The sequence below is a fragment of the Cnephaeus nilssonii genome (assembly GCF_951640355.1).
Source record: "Cnephaeus nilssonii genome assembly, chromosome: 12".
In the NCBI taxonomy this organism is placed as follows: domain Eukaryota; kingdom Metazoa; phylum Chordata; class Mammalia; order Chiroptera; family Vespertilionidae; genus Cnephaeus; species Cnephaeus nilssonii.
The window spans coordinates 8,751,966-8,769,280 of NC_137083.1; the positions used below are offsets into that span (position 1 = coordinate 8,751,966).

Below are 17,315 nucleotides of genomic sequence, written 5' to 3' on the forward strand. Positions count from 1 at the left end.
TTGGCTTGGACATGTGAATACAGGACACGTTTCTCCGAGGGGAAATCTCGCTTAGGTCCTGAAGCCCGCGCATAACCACCAAACGGCGGAGCCCTGGAGAGGCCCCGGGAGGAAGCGGGCCTGGCTCCTGCAAGCCCGGGTTTTCCCTTTGGCGACTGATGCCACCCGGGTGGTGACTTAGAAACAACAATCCAGCAAAGAGCCACCTTCTGCCGGGAGATCCGCCCCGGCGGCAGCTCCTCCTGCTGCAGGCACCCTCCCCTCCCCAGCCCAGCGCGAGTGCAGCCCCGGCAGCCCAGACAGGCCCGTGCTGTGCGGCTCCAGCCCCGGGTGGGGGAGGGGGAGGGGGAGGGCACCGGGAGGCGGGGTGGACCCGCATCACGTGAGCCGTGCAAACTGTAAGCGGGGGCGGCGGGCCGGAGCGCCGGGAGTCTGAGGAGGGAAAAGCGCCGACGGCCGCTCCGCCACTGCAGCTGCAGCCCCGGATGTCGCCGCAGTAGCCGCGGCATCGGCACCCGCAGCGGCAGCAGCACCCGCAGCAGCAGCAGCAGCACCCGCAGCAGCAGCATCGGCACCCGCAGCGGCATCGGCACCCGCAGCGGCAGCACCCGCGCCCTCGGCGCCGCAGCATCGGCACCGCAGAGCCGAGCCGGAGCCGCCGCCCGCAGGTGAGCCCCGGCAGGCGCGACCCGGAGCGCCGGGCATCGGCACCGCGTCTCCCGCAGGTTCGCTCCCAGCCGCCTTCGCCGGGCCCGGGGACTCGGGTTTGTGGGCTTCGGGGGCGCAGGACGGGGACGCCTCACCTGGGCGCGAGCACGGCAGCCAGGGGGACCGTGTCCCCGCTCTGCACACCCAGCCCCATCCTGGCCCCCTCCCTTTAACTCTCCCGCCCCCTCCCGCCCCCTCCCGCACACACGCCCCAGCCGGCTCTCCCTGCTTTCCTGGTCTTGATGTGAAGTTGCTGCCCCGCGAGGGCTGTGCCTGTGCGCCCCCCCACCCCCCGTCCCCGCCACCCCTGGGGCCGCTCCCAGGGCGCAGGGCTCGCTGGGGCGCGGAGGGCCTGGCGCCCCCCGGAGGTCACGCACCTGCCGCGGGTGGGTTCGCGGGGACCTGGCTGCCTGGTGCGGCCGCTGCCCGTGGCCCGGCTCTGTCCCCGCGTCTACCGGTGCGGGATCCCGATTCGTGTCCGGGGACTGCCCTCCCCTAAGGGCCAGCACGGCTGCTCACCTCCGGCCGGGCCTTCCAGCCACACCCGGGGCCCCCGGTTCCTGTGGGGAAAGGGTGTCGGGCAGGTTAACGCGATGGCGCTGCGCAGGGGGCTGGGGGTGCGGGGGTTGGAGGGGGGCGGGGTGCACTTATCCATCCTGAGATGCTTATCCGCCTCAGTTAGCCTTTGCGTCCTGGGTTCTCTTGTCTGTCGGGGCTCCGATCGGGGGTGACATCACTCGTGAGGTCTGAGACGCAGGAGCTTGAACTTTAGAGAATAGACGAGAACTCGGGTTTAAGGGTTAAACAGTCCCCTTAACTGCAAGCGCGCCTAAGGAAGCTGTTAGGTGCTGTGATGCAAAACCGAGTCAGGGTTCTGCTCAATAAGATGGGCTCTCGGGATTTGCCGCTGAATTCTGGCTTGCAGGCGTCCTGAATGAGGACGTGGCAGGCTTCCCGGCAGGGTGTGAGTCTGCTGGGTTCCAAGCCTGACCAGACCAGGCATCCCTTGCAGAGGACACCCGTGTGCATTCAAAATGGCAGCAGCAAGAATCAGGCCAGAGGGAGCAGCAGGGACCAGTCTCTCCCGCCGCCCCCTGGCTCGGGCCTGGGTGAGGGAATCTGGGGAAGGCAGGCTTTCCCGGGGGTCTCTGCAGCAGCCCTAAGGGGCAGGAAATAATTTTTGCAGCAGACTAGATTTTAGGCTCCTGGGGAGAATAAGTGGGAAATTTGGGGAGCTGTATACTTTATTTTCTCTAACTTATCAAAAGCTGGCGCAAAGACCCAATTAAAACTCTCTGTGATTCTGATCTGATTTCCTCCAGGTTCCGCTGAAATCGATTTATGTGGCTGCTGATGTCTGTTTGATGTAGAACCTCGGTGTTGCTTTGTACCAACAACTGGCTCTTAAGAGAGAGGGGTGTCTAGTGTCAACATCATCCAGCAATAGTAGACATAACAAATGCCAGGTCCTTAGAGCCAGTCTCATTGCAGAACTTGATTTAACACCATGACCAAGCACCCAGACATCAGAGGATGGTAAATTCTTGAAAGGTGACTCATTTCAGGATTTCTCCCTCTCTCTTAAGCAGCCTTCCTTTCCCATCTCACGGCTGTATTGCCAGCCATCTTCTCATTTAGGGAGAGGAGATGCATGAGGCAGCATTTGTTTGGGGGATAATGGGATGGAGGAAGATTAGCACAGAGGTCAGGAATGGTGATGCTGGATGCAGCCTGAGAAAACACTGTGTTGTCAACTCCCCTTGTACAGCCTGGGAGGCTGAGACCAGCAGGGGATGGTGGAGAGGGCCGGGCGGAGGGGAGGACATGGGCCACGCCCAAGGTCATATAGCTGGTTGGCAACTGGCAGTGAGGACTGAAATCCAGGTCTTGAAACTTCCCCAGTTCAGGGTTCCACATGCCACCCTGAGAGAATAGGGCAAACCTGTCATGAGGGGCAAACAGGGAAGCCCGAAACCAGACTGTACCATGAATTTAAAAACCTGTCGGTTCCCTAACTCAAGCCCATTTAGCTGCTTAAGCTGCCTGCGCCTCCTGTTCACATTTTGTGGTGACTGAACTGCTTCTGTATTTAAACTCCAAAGACATTGTTTTAATCATAATCTTTGAGGTGAAAAAAACGTGTTCTCTGATTAAAAATCAGTTGTTGATGCTTGCGGAGAACCGATAGGCCAATTTTTTTTTTTAACTAAAAGAAAACAGAGTGGGATATAGAATAGCTTTGGAATGTATCGAATTTTAAGTACAAGTAAATAACAAGCCCGATTTAAAATGCTTTGAAGCGGCACTTTCTATAATTTGTATTTGAATTCTCCGAATCATGTACCCGTGACCTGAGATCTACCAAAGGAAAATGAGGAAATGTGCATGGGTTAGTATTTGTGCGGAGGGGGGAGGACATGGAAAACCCTTCTGGTCATTCGGTACTTTCACCTGCGTGATGTGCAGAAGGAGGAGAGGGGGGCGGCTTGCAGGCAGCAGGGAGGATAATTTGCGATGGTGAAGCAGTGAGGAGCCAGGTCTGGCTGGATAAGTTGAAATGAGGACAGATGCTGATGCCACATGTGCCCTTAAAAAAACAAGTTGCGCTAGAGCATGAATGTGAGGATTCAGTCATTGAAATTCCCCTGATATGCCAAAGATGTTAAAATTCACAAGTTTTTAAAAATACAGGGTGTCCCCCCAAAATGTATACACACTTTAACAGCTGATAACTCACTTAATTTTCACTCCTTTTCAGGTTTAACTGATTTGAAATAATGGGTGAAGCCAGACTAAGCTTTGGACAAAGAAAATTTATCTGAAAGTACCCCTAGACTTTTTTTTTTTATGGGGATACATAAAAGATAAAGTTTAGGGTACAAGACTGGCAGCAGTCGACGGATTTAGGGCACGCAAATACCGAACGAAATGATTCTTGATGTTTGCGATTCCATTGCTCCGCATCATCAGCAGTGCCTGGACCAGACTGTCATCAGTTTGAAAACAGGCATTAACAACAACAACAAAATTATTCATTTCTGTGGATTCTTTTAAATGTTGAAAATGAACTGTATATTAATAAACACTGACTTTATAATCATTCCAAGTGTGTATACATTTCTGGGGACACCCTGTACATAAACTCATGCCATTTGTGTTTATTGGAGAACAATAAAAAAATATAGATAATCCAAAGTTATTTTTTAAAAATCACCCATGACCCCTTTATCCAGCACTAAGTAGTCTTTATAAAAGTCTGGGACCACTTCATTGGAGTGAGAGAGCCTCGGTTCTGTGCTGTCCAATTCATAGCCACTGGCTAGTGGCCGCATGTGGCCACGAGCACTTGCAATGTGGCTAGTCCAAGTTGAGATATGCTGTGAGCTTAAAATACACATCAGACACAACAAACTTATATTATAGACTTTAAAACATCTCAGGAATTTTGTATTGATTATAAAGTGAAGTAATATTTTGGTTATATTGGGTTTAAGTGAAATACATTATTAAGCACAGTTTCACCAGTTTCTCTTTACTTATTTAGATGCGGCTACTAGAAAACATAAGATTACTTATGTGGTTCGCATCTGCCTTCCATTATATTTCCCCTGGACTGTCTCGGTCCAGGTCATTAACAGAAAGTGGGGTTGTTGGTTGAGGCGTGTGATTCTGTTCATGGGGCTGGATGTGTTAGGAGAGAGGCCGCACAGAAGCTGGAGGGGAGATGGCTGGATGGGGGGAGAGAGTGAGTGCTCAGGTGACTGGCAGGGGAGGGAGCTGGGGCTTCCCAGCTTGAGTCCCACCTGAAGCAGAGAGGAGCTTGGAGGTGGTTAATAAAATGGTTAATCTGGAGCCCCTTTTTTTTCTGTTGTTACTGGTTAGACATGTAACCTAATCCTCCCCTAAGGTAAGCTAGACATCCTTGAAAGCTCCCAGCATGTCCTATCACTGGGTTAAGTTGGGTGACTGTCCTCCCCGGTTGGTTGTGTACATGAGCACCTCTTACTCTAAATGGTGAAGAACTTGAAAACACGTTTGTAGCTCCTTCTCTCCTTGGGTTGAACAAAGTGCTTGTAGGTGGTTAGGGGCTCAAAATTAACATGCTGTTAATTCATCAGATTTCTTAAAAATCCCCATTAAAATGATGGACCCTTCTGAATATTTTTCGCTTCTTTCACAGTAAAACCTCCTTAGTGTATTTTAAAATTGCACTCAGCAGTGCCCCAGTGACCTTAAAGAATAAATGAAATGTCTTAAGGTGTCCTTTTTAAGCATGAGTGATTAGATTTTTAAAATAATAAAGTCCAATAATGTGAGCTTGCTATAAAGAGATTTAAAATGTATATATCCACACATAGTAATATATTCATTTGCATATATTCATATATATGTATAAATGTTCTTTTCGATTAAAAAAATGGGATAAATTTCCTAATGATAAAACACAGCAAATAGCTGAGGCATAAATGGACATTTACAAAGTAGTTTTTAAGTCCATTTTGTAAGGTATAAAGTAACTCTCTGGTTACTAGCAAGATTTAAATCTTATTGCTACTTTATTTCTTCTGTAGGAAATAAATTTTTAGCTAAATTTTTTTTACAGGGACACAGTGTAAACCACCATTTTAAGGATGGGAAGATATTTAAAAATCCCAGTTTGCAGAGTTAACAGGTACATATCAAATCACATGAATGGGAAAAAATGAGAACACACAATGCAGTATTTACATGGGAGAGAAAGCAGATGGTGGGGAGAGAAAAGCCATAATTTGAAGCAACCCTGCCATATCAGTGGACACACTGGCAGCAATTTCAAAAAGGAGAACAGGAGGAAATGAGAGAGCCCCAGATCTTTCCCATGGAGAATGCCAGGGCAGCTAACCACACACCTGCCCATTCCACGCAATCTTCTTGCTTTATCTCCACTATCATTACATCCTCAGAACCCTGATCTTTAAGAACAAGTTAAGGGAACAAATCTTTTTTGAGTGTTTCTCTATTTTAGATACTCTGCATATATTATCTCATTTAATCCCCATAGACAGCATGACCACATTTTATAGATGCAGAACTTAGTAAGCAGAGGAACTGCACCCAAAATTTGGGTCTATCTGACTCTTTTTAAAAAATATGAGTTTTTTAAATTGATTTCAGAGTGGAAAGGAGAGGGAGAGAGAGAGAGATAGAAACACCAGTGATGAGAGAGAATCATTGATTGGTTGCCTCCTGCATGCCCCCCACTGGGGACTGAGCCCACAACCCGAGCATGTGTCCTTGAACAGAATCGAACTTAGGACCAATGCTCTAGCCACTGAGCCAAAGTAATATTTTGGATATATTGGGTTTAAGTGAACTATATTATTTAGCATAGTTTCACCAGTTTCTTTTTAAATTCAGTCCGCAGGCCAACGCTCTATCCACTGAGCCAAACCAGCTAGGGCTTATCCGACTCTTTTTAAAAAAAGCTTATAATGTAAGCTTTTAGAGAGATTACCCTGACTGTGCAGCTCAAGTGGGAATACTATGGGTTGAGCCACAGCATGGCAGCACTTCGTCAAAATCAGATTTCCCTGCTCTTTTACTTTCACTGAAGATGAACTATAGATACCTCCTCCCCTTCATTTGCCCCACCAACATTTATTGAGTCTTACTATGTGTGGCCCTGTGTGCTAGGTGCCAGGGAAATAAAGATTTACACAGGAGTCCTTGCCCTCTTGGGGCTCACAGAAGGCGGAGCAGAAAATACATTTTAAAACTTGAGGAAAAGAAGTCAGGCCAGGTAGAGGGGACCAGGGACTCACCTCAGGGCACTAACATTGCAAGCCAAACTGAAGTCCCTTCCCATGCCACCTGCCCCAATAATTCTTCTTCAAGGAGATATCTGAGACCCAAATAGGTACTCACAAGTAGTAACTCCAAGTAGTGCCATTTCTAACCTTAAAATAATTTTAAACAGCTTATTATGGGCTTTACTTTTTAAAAATCATTGATTATAGAAAATCTCAAGCATACACCGAAGTAGAGAGAGAAGTACAGTAAACCACCATGTACCCAGCACCCAGCTTCGGCCATTTTTATAACATAGCCAATCCGTATCGTCTGAGCTCCCAACCTCTCACCAGGGGTTACTTTCATTTTATCATTTCCCTTGGAAATATGGCAGTATATATCACTAAAAGATATGGGCTTTTGTTTTCTGACACAACCACAGCATCATTATCACTCAGAAATGAACAATAATTCCTTAATATCATCAAAAAGCTGGTGTTTACATTTCCCTAATCTATATATATATAAAAGGCTAATATGCTAAGTGTCCGACCTGGTAATGATGTCACATAGCAACGCTCAGCTTCCTCTCCCTAGTGACGACTAGCCTCCTTGCAGTTTCTTTAGCCCAGGAACACGACTTGCTTTATAGCCAGGTGGAAACATTTTACACTTTAATCAAATGTTTGTGAAGCATTTTCCCGTGCCTCATCTCATTTGATCTTTACAGGAGTCCTGGAGTAGGTAGATAGGAGACTCAGTAGAATCCTATTTTCATTAGTTGGAAAATGGAGATTTAGAAAGTTTAGAAACTTGACCCAACTGAAAAGAAGTAAGAAATGGTGGACCTTGAAAATGACTTCAGGTTTTCTCACTGCGCAGAATATAGTCAAACACTGCTGCAGTTAAATATTTTACCCTTTGTTGTACCTGTGTGATCTATAATAATAATCTGCTTCATGTTGATATTTACTGCTGTGCTGCTGACAATTACCTGAAAGAGAAGTTGGGGTGCTTCACTGGGCTGGAAAAAGTTTAGCTACATCAGAAAGCAGGTCTAATTAAGCAAGTTTATTCTATATCTATAAAAGGCTAAGTTGACTCGCCATGTGCGATACATATAAAGCTCTCGCTGGCTCCAATCATACATGTGTGTTTCCATCTGTCATTGTCGATCATGAATTTGGTTGACACTTCTATTATAGAGAAAGGGCGAATAGCGATATTAAAATATTTCTTCTAATTAATTTCCTTTCAATGTGCATGAATTCGTGCACTGGGCCACTAGTTATCTTGTAAAATTTTGGTGCAGTTTTTAAAAATTGGCATCTAAATAAGTTCCGTTCATTGTTATTGGCTGATATAACAACTTAATTTTTTTTCTTTGCAGTTTTTGATGTAGTTGTTGAAGAAATCAGTTTTGTCCCAGCAAGTTCTTTATAGTCTGGACTTGACTGATTGCATCCCCACGGTGTCATTGGTGTTCTCTGACAAGTGATGGTTCGATCTAGGGGCTACATCATGCCACTTTGATTCTTGACACACATTTTAGTTACACTTTGGAATGAGAGTGTGTCTGATGCGCTAGGTGCTAACCATTGGTGAGAGGTGAAGAGTAGGGATTGGTACAAAACTGGCAAATCCATCACCATGAGGAGTAGGAGGGAGGAAAGTGAACATTTATTGAGTGCCCACTGTATACCGACACAGGACTAGGTGCTTTTCATACGGTAAACACGAGTGCTACGTTGTGAATGGGGATTGGTCCCATGTTCACATGCAGAAACTCTGGCTCAGAGACAGTTCATAACCTTCTGTTTCTCACAGTCAGTGGGCAGAGTCGGGACCTAAACAAAGGCCCGTTTGTCTCTAAAGTGTGTCATTCCCTTGCCCTGTGCACATGGGGCCAAGCAGGCAAGATGCATGAGTGCAATTGACCTGACATTGACAAAAGGGGGGAAAAAAGCCCCACAATAGCCCAAGGGTGATGTTGTTGTCGCTTCACTGCCCGCTGTCAGGGATGGAGAGGACCGTGAGAGGCGCCCTCACCCTCGTCCAGTCTCCCTTGTTGTGCGGGAATGTGGACCCACTGTTGCCAGACCTTTCAAGTTTTCAAGAGAAGCCAGAACTTCTACAGAAAATCTCTGGATGTTACAATGTTAGCTGCTATATTCAGATGAAAAAACCCACTCCCTATGCCTACACTCTGGGCCAAACCAAAGGCGCAGCCTCCACCCCTGTGCCACCCGCGGCTGCTCGGAGGAATGGCAGCTGACGCCTGGCCCTGCGGTAGGTGCTGCACTTGAAGTTAGAGAAAGGGAATATTAAGCAGCTCTTAAAGGACGTCAAGTGAGAGTGAAGAATATCTTCAAAAGGTGAAAGAACATTTCGACACCGCAAGGGAAAAGTCACATTTCTGGAGCCTGAACAGATCAGATCTTGACAAGCAGCTGTCCCAGGTCCCTTCTCTTACCCTCGTGGTGACTCGGTCCTCACTCTGTCTCAGCTGGGATTCTGAGCATCTCATACTATTTGCACGTTTCCGCCCCTTTAAACCACCCCACAACCCCGTCATTATCTCTGTTCTAGGAAGGTGACGCGGGGCTGAGACTCAGGCCTGCTGATGTAATACAGTCTGTCTCTCCTTAGATAGTTCCTATGTCTGGGCGTTGCCTGTGGGAAGCTGGAAATCACTGGCTCCCAATGGTCCCCTCTAATAAACTCTGAAAGCTGTGTGCTCTCCCCTCTCAAGCCTTCAGGGAAGAACTTTGTAGAGTCTGCCTTTCAGGCAGAGCGTGAGGAGTCTGAGCTGATGTATGAGCCTTTCAGCAGCTGGTGTTGACAACCCAATTTTTAGTTAGACAGTCCCTTCCCCACACTCCTTATTTCTTCCTTCCTATTCCAATAGCAGGCGTGAGAGAAAAATCAATGTATACAGGAGTACCATTTGTCCTATTTTCAGCTCAGCAGGAATACCAATACTTTAAAGAATGAATTTATCAAGAAGTAAAATAATCAAATAATTTCTTCTGTGCTTTTCTGGAAGTTGGGATGTCACAGACATCGGGTGTAAACGTCCGCAGTCTGCTCGGTGATGCTGGGAGCTTGGCGAGGAAGTGGGCCTCGCTGGGCCCTTGGGTTTCATGGCCGGGCACAAGGAAAGGCACCTCGCCACAGTGGTTTGCAAGGCAGTTAATAAGCCCACAGCTGATAAAGACAGTCATTTCTCCCTCTCAGGAGACTCAGGGCTTTCTTATAAGAGGATATGGTGACTGATGAGGGACACTCTGGAGCTGAAAGGCAGGGCAGCGTGGCTGCAGGCAAAGAACCGCCCCCCTGGCTCAGAGCATTCACACCCCTCAATGACTCCTCACTGAACTTGAGGACAAAGACCTTTTCTCCCAGGCAGCTTCCTCCCTCCGGCTAGACATTCTGTAAGCGGTCTCCTGGTTACAGGGGTCCTGTGCTCCAGCCCCCACGCCTGCACCCACCTCCTGTCCTTCGTCGGAGGACGAATGTTGGTAGACGCAGCTCCCGTGCTGTGGGCTCCAGGGAATCTGGAGTCTAATATCCGGGTCCCCAGAGGAATCCTGAATCCTGAAAGGAGTTTGACAAGGAGGACACGGGTGGTTAAAATGGAGCTTGAGGATCCTTTACCCTGGCTGATGGGACGATATGTAAAGCTGTACTGTCTGGTGCCATAGCCTCTAGACACATGTGGCTAATTATTTTAAAAATTACACGTCACATAAAATTTACATTCTGAACCATTTTTAAGTGTACAGTTTAGTTGCATTCATATTGTTGCACAACTAACTTGTAGAACTTTTTTATCTTGCAAAACTGAAATTTTAAACCCATTAACCATCTCCCCCTCCTCCCCCAGTCCCTGGTCATTACCATCCTACTTTCTGTCTCTATGAATTTGACTACCCTGGGAACCTCATGTAAGTGAAATTACACGGGGTTTGCATTTTTGTGACTGGCTTATTCCACTTAGCATGACGTACAAATAAATGTACTTTAAAATATTCTTAACAAGTGCTTTGTAGGAAATGGCTGGCAGTTTGGCCATCTATGGGAGTTCAATGGGAGTGTTTCATTAATTGGAACTGTTAGTTTATTGCCAACCTGGCAAGAATCCTAATGGGTATTTAGCACAAAGAAGCCTCAGTGAGTAGAATAAGCCCACTGCTTTTAAAGAATGTTGCTTGAAACCCACAGTAAGAGAGAAATATTGTATTTCAACCCAGTTTGTCACACTTATATTTTGATAACTGAACATAAAGTTTTTTGTACCAACACGTAATCCTTACTATGTGAAACGCATATATGTTTTTTTTTCTAAAAATGCGTCTCTTAAAAAAATGCTGATCTTATCCACTCAAATGATCTCATAACCCAAGAAAAGGCCACCACATACCGTTTGGGAAACTCTGCTTTTTGACACACGGGGGTTCAGTTCCAGGCCTAGAGTGTGACCCCCTACCCCTGCCTCTGGGCCCCCAGAATTACTCCTCAAAACAAACACGTTACAAACAAAGCCATCAGGCATGGCTTCACTTCTGGTTTTAAAGCTGGTCGAAGTAGGATTAGCTACAGTTGAAAATTCATTCTTCAACGGTTGTGCTCTGTTTCTCGAAGCTGAAAGGCAGCGATGAAAGCACGTTATGCGGTTCATTTTACATGGACGGGAGCACCTTCTGTCATTAGAGTACGTGGGGGACTTCACACCAACTCCTTCTGGGATCACGGGGAAGAGCAGCCTGAAACTCTTCATTCTGGGTTTATTGGGAGGTTGTATCGCTGCTCTGGTCAACGGGCGTCCTACTACCCACCTGCGACCATTTCATTGAACTAATTGAAGTGTGTAATACAATTAAAATCCAGTTTCTCCATCACACTAACCACTTCAGTAGCCACCTGAGGCTCGTGGCCACCATACTGGACAGTGGGGACACAGCATTCCCATCACTGTAGGAATTCCTGCACAGCACTGGGAGAAGGTAGGAAGGAACCAGCTACGTCATCGCTGAGGCTGCCGTGTGTAGAATGGTGAGCCAGGAAAAAGAAATGAACAATAGCTTTGGCTCATTTGCCACTGGATGTGATACACAGGCTTCTGGTTCATCTTCCACTTAAAAACAAAAAAACAAAAAACAAAGTTCTGCTCCCTTTTGGCATTCCCAATCATTCCCCAAATTCCGCCTCCCTGGCCCACATACCATTGCCTACATCCTCATCACGTGACCCAATGACTCAGTCAGGCTGACCAAGCAGGTGTCCTGGCTGAAGAAAGGGTGCTTGGCAAAAAGCCCTGTGGGTTTTATTTATTTTCTACAGACACACCTCATCACTGCCGCCCAGGGGATTCCTGCTATTTTTAAGGATCAAATAAAGTAAGGTTTCCTCAGAGATGAGACAGCAGTACTTTTGAACTGGCCCAGCAATAGGGGAGGAAGGGAAGTCATGTTACAGACGCGAGGCAAACGGGCACAGGTAAATGTGGCCTTTCTCCATCTCCTCTCCTCCTGGTCTGTTTCACTTTATTCGGCTGAGTCAGTAGTTCCTCCCACCCCCAAATTCTAGGGACCCTCTGTAAAGGCACTTTATCTTATAATTATTCTAGGTCTCTCTTACACATACAGAGTCTTTGTTTCTCTCTCCCTCCCACCCCCTGAAGTCTGGAGATAATGCAGTTTTTGTGAACATGGGAAAGGGTAAGGGGAGAAAGAACTGGAGTCTCTTTATCATTCTGCCTTTTCTTTCTCACAAAGCAGAGAGGGCCTAATTCTCTGAGCTGGGAGGGAACTATTTTCAGAGTTAGAGGCTGCCCTGAGCAATGCAGAGAGGAACTCTGACAGCCCCGGGTGTGCAAGTACAGACTAACTTGAAACAGCCTGGATGTAGATGGAGCAATATGGTCCCTCACAACGATGTTTCCAAACCTAGAATGTTGCTGACTCTGCAATTTGATATCTGCCCTGTTATGAATGAGGTGAGTTGGTTTTGATTGGCTTGCTCAACAGAAATTTTGAGATTCGGCTCTGTTTAAACAGCGAAAAACCAAATAAAATATCTTACTAGTATACTCATGTAGCCTCCAGGGTTTGCAAAAATGTGTTCTCAAGCATCATTTCATTTGACACTCCTGATAAACCTGTGGGTTGGGGCACAGCATTTGCAGAAGAGAAAACCTGGGCCCAGAGAGGTAAAGTGACTTGCTCAAGGTCACACAGCTAGTGGGTAGTGGGGCTGAGTTTTGAATCCCAGTTGCTCTTCTGAGAACAGTGCTTTATTTCTCACTTATATTTTGGGTTTGTAAAATAAAATACATTTAAGTTGGGTAAATAATGACACAAATATGACAGTTGGCTCAATAGATAATAGCAGGGGGTGGGGGGGAAGGGTAACTATAGTTGGGTGGCATGGGTCCTGCCCTCAGGGAGCTTTATTTGAAGAGGAAGCAGTACGTGTACAAGCAACAGATACACGTTATCCTAGAACAAACTGGATGCGTTAGTGCTATGAATGATGAGAAAATGACCGAGTTCTTTATAGACCGTTTTCTGAAAGAAAGGGATTTTGAATCAGATTTGGACGGATTTTCATGAAGACTAAGAGCAGGGCGTTCATTCTAGCCAGGGGCAGAGGCGTGGTGGGGAGAACGCATTGCAGAGAGTCTGGTTCCGTTTGGTGGACTATTAAGAAAGGAGAATTGGACACCTGTTCATTACTTATTGAGAATCTACCCTGCAGAAGACATTGTGTAGAGCTGGGTTTACAGTGGCATGCAAAAGAGACATGGTCCCTGCCTTCCTATTGCTTAGACTTTGGGGGCGGGGGGACGGAGGAGAGACTAAGTACTGATTGTTGATAATCAAATAGTTACCCAAATATTTTAGATTTGATTGTGTGTATCATCTGGTGCCTTGAGTGAGCAGGGCATTGGAGCTGGTATGTGCAGGAGCAGTAGTTAACTCGGCACATGGTTTTGGTGCAGGGAGCAGGGAAAGGGGTGCTCAAGAGAGAAGGCACAGCCTGTGCAAAGGCCCTGGGAGTTTGCAGGAGCTGGCAAAAGGCCAGTGAGCTAGCGGTGAGAGAGTGGAGGGGCGAGCGGCTGGAAATGAGGCTGGGGAGGCGGCATGAACTTGATCAGATTTTGGTCTTTAGTCTCAGAGCCGTGGGAAACCTATCAAGGATTTTAAGTAGGAATGACATGAAAAACATCTTCCTGCTAAAAAGATCACTTTGGCTGCAATATCTGGGGCGGGGGTGGGGGTACGTAATAGCTTCTTGGGGTCATCCCTTAGGAGGCTACTGCAGTGAGCCAGAAAGAGACACGGCGGGTGCTTGGTGCAGGGGGTGGTCGTGGAGATCGAGAGCAGTGGTGAGTGTCCACGGAGATTTAGGAGATGGAACCTACAGGGCGTGGTGATATGGTAGGTAACGGAGGAGCAGATGGTAAGATAGCTCCTGAGGTCTTGGTGCTCTTGTGGGCTGGGTGTGGAGCTGGCCACTGCGACGGAGAACCTTGGACATGGGACCAGCTTGGGGAAGATGACGAGGTCGGTTTGGATATCCCGTAGGCCGTTGGGATGGGAGCTCAAAGAGCGGACTGAGCTGCAGTGAAACATGTGGGCCACTGTGTGTAAGTGACCAGGGTAGCTCTGAGCGTGGTGGACTTTTCCCAGAGAGAAAAGAGCATTAAAGGAGGAGAGAAGGATGGAGCAGTGAGGATGCTCCGTGACCAGGTAGAAGAGAAAAAGCCAGCGGGAGAGGTGGGCGGGGAGTCAGGAGGTGCTGGGGCGTTCTGTCATTGAGATGGAGGAGAATTAGATAAAAAGGGGGCGTCCCTTTCCATCTAGACCCATTTCTATCACCACCCCCAAATCTATTACATGGCAGCCATGCACCTCTAGATCCGAGACACTTCCGTAGGGCACTGTGACAAGGTCTATTGATTTCTTTTCCCGGTGCCAGGACAGATGGCAATGTGCGTGCGTTTGCTGCCTGGAACAAGAGCCTCTTTTCCTCTCCAGACGTCATGCACGTTTGGCTGGCACTGCGGATTGTTGCAGATCGGAGCTTGTTTAATCCCACGGAGGACTAAATGGTATCTGGTCTCCGTGGCTTTGTAATTCTACTCCAGGCGCCCCACCGTCACTTGCCAGCTGGGATCTCACCGCAACCAGCCTGCTGCACACAGTTCAATACTAAACCCTTTGAGCTGGTGGAATAGGCTCCATGAACTCGCGGGTGGAGTGTTCCCCTTTCGTTCGCCAGCTCCCATCCACCTCTGGCTTCTGCTCTCTTCCCAGGATGGCTGCAGCGCCTCCCAGCTGCTGTTTGGTGGCCTTCCCACCTCGTGCTAAGGACGGCTTGGTGGTGTTTGGGAAAAACTCAGCTCGGCCCAGGGATGAAGTGCAAGAGGTGGTGTATTTCCCGGCTGCCGATCACGAACCCGAGAGCAAGGTGGAGGTGAGTGATGCGCTGCGGCCTCTCCATTAGCCCTCACTCTCTTTCTCTTGCTGTGCCCAGTGCGCCTTCCTCCGTGAAGTCTGCTCTCTAGTCTGAACGGTCATGTTGGCTCTGTAGATTCCATTAGGTTTGTTTATAGCCTTGAAAACAGGGTCATAGGGAGAATTCCGTGTTTATTGCTATGGCCCTTATTTTATGATTAGGCAAAATGTTTACATGGTTCCAAAGTCAAGTGTACAGAACAAGGTACAGGCATACCTTGGAGATGTTGCAGGTGTGGTTCCAGATCACCACAATAGAGCGAGTATCATGATAAAAGTGAGACGTAATCTTTTTGCTGGTGAAATGCCTGGCCTTCCATTTGTAAAAGATGCAACATCTGTTGAGTACCAGACTGATGGAGGTGGGAGGGGGCGGGGCGTGATCATTTTGTAAGCTAGATAAATGTCTAATCACTATGGGTACACCTGAAATTAATAAAATATTGCATGTCAACTGCAATTGAAAACAAAAAACCAAAAACAAAACAAAGCAACATCTGTGAAGCACAATACAACGATGGATGCCTGTAGATTCATAGAAGTCTAGTTTCTGTTTTCCTCATTTACTTCATTTCCTTTTTCTCCTGTCGGCCACCATGTTTGGGAAGGTTTTGGTTATTCTTTCATTAAAACAATGACACATATATGTAATAAACTACATGTGCCTATCCATGCAGGCCCTTCCCTCCTTTCTCAGGTGGATGGGAGCATGCCATGCACAGTACACTTTTCTCCACGTTGCTTTCTTCAACTAAAACCAGATCCTGGAGGTCCCTCCATATGGTGTACAGAGATGTCCTCTCTTCCTCATTTAGAGCTGTGTGAGGTTCCATTCTATGGCTGTATCGGAGTTTAATCCATCCCATATGGCTGGAAATTTGGGTTGTTTTCCCGTGTGTTGCTATTACAGACAGTGCTGAAGTGAATAATGCTTCGTCTGCCCTGGTTTATATTTTCTTGTTATGTTAAAAAAAATTATCCATCAATTTCTATTTTGAGTGCTTAAATAAAATAGTTTTGTCGGTATTTCTTTGGGATCGGTGCCTAGAAATGGGACGGCTGGGCCACAGGGTAAATAAGTATGCACTGCTATAAAATATAATCAAATTTCCTTGAAGGTGGTCTACCATTTTGCATTCCCAACCACCAATGTTTGACAGCGCGTGCTTCTCCGTATTCCCAGAGTGTGTTGTCAGACTTTCATGATGACTCCTGTATCTTGTTAATTTTACATTTTATTAAAATTCTTTTATTGGCTGTGTCGGCTCTTACCATCGACTCTTGGGGTTTACCAGGCATATGGTTATAACCCCTGCAAATAGAGATCGTTTGGTTGCTCTTAAACCTCCAATTGTTTTCTTGTCTGATGGGCGTATGGCTTGGATTCAGTGTTAACAGGGGTGGACATAGTGGGTCTCTGGGCCTTTAAGGGGCAGCCTGGAAACCTTCCCCATTGAGTAAGATGCTGGCTCTGGGTCTGAGATTCACAGAGCCTTATCACGTTAGGAAGTACACCTCGGTTCCTATTTTGAGTGCTTTAAAAGAAAAACACCTAAGGAAGAGGTGTTACGTTCTGTTCAAGGTCTTTTCGGACGCTTAGCAGCCGTCCAGATGCGGGCTGTCCTGGTCGCAGTGCTTGTGTTCACGGACCCCTTATTGTACTTAAAGCCCCAAAGCGCCGGGGGGTGATGCTGGCAACTCGGAGCTGCCCAAGGGAGGCCGTGAAGTGCTTCCTTCAGGTGAAAGGTGAAAGTTCTCACCTTAAGGCATGTCATCACGTCCATCTCACAGGAAGAAGGGGGGTGCAGTACAATAAGGTATGTTGGGAGAGAGACAGACCACATGCACATAACTTTTAGTACAGTATGTTGTTTTAGTTGTTCTGTGTTACCGTTAGTATTGTTGTTAATCTCGTGCTGTGCCTAACTTATGAGTTAAACTTTCTTATAGGTATGTTTGTTTAGGGCCGTGGTCGGCAAACTGCGGCTCTTTGGCCCCTTGAGTGTGGCTCTTCCACAAAATACCATGGCCTGGGAGAGTCTATGTTGAAGAAGTGGCGTTAGAAGAAGATTAAGTTTAATAAATTTGGCTCTCCAAAGAAATTTCAGTCGTTGTACTGTTGATATTTGGCTCTGTTGACTAATGAGTTTGCCGACCACTGGTCTTGGAGAAAACATTAGTGTCTATAGGGTTTGGTACTATCAGGCATCCACTGGGGGTCTTAGATGTGTCGCCAGCAGATGAAGGGGGACCACTATATAAATGTGTCTGAAATAATTTTAGAAAAGTTTGTTTCCTTTTTTGGGGGATAGGCTA

The 17,315-nt window shown here is 47.1% G+C and overlaps 1 protein-coding gene across 3 annotated transcripts in view; it reads left to right on the forward strand.

Annotated features, from left to right (window-relative positions):
- The first annotated feature begins 394 nt into the window (after nt 1-394).
- Nucleotides 395-17,315, forward strand: part of SCRN1 (secernin 1) — a 43,804-nt gene continuing 26,883 nt past the window's right edge. For 2 of the 3 annotated variants that reach the window (XM_079786073.1, XM_079786072.1), the window contains exons 1-2: nt 395-668; nt 14,799-14,958. In XM_079786073.1, coding sequence (XP_079642199.1) covers nt 14,800-14,958 — 159 coding nt within the window. In that variant the 5' untranslated portion in view covers nt 395-668; nt 14,799. The remainder of the gene's footprint in view (nt 669-14,798; nt 14,959-17,315) is intronic. The other variant, XM_079786074.1, reaches the window with a different exon arrangement.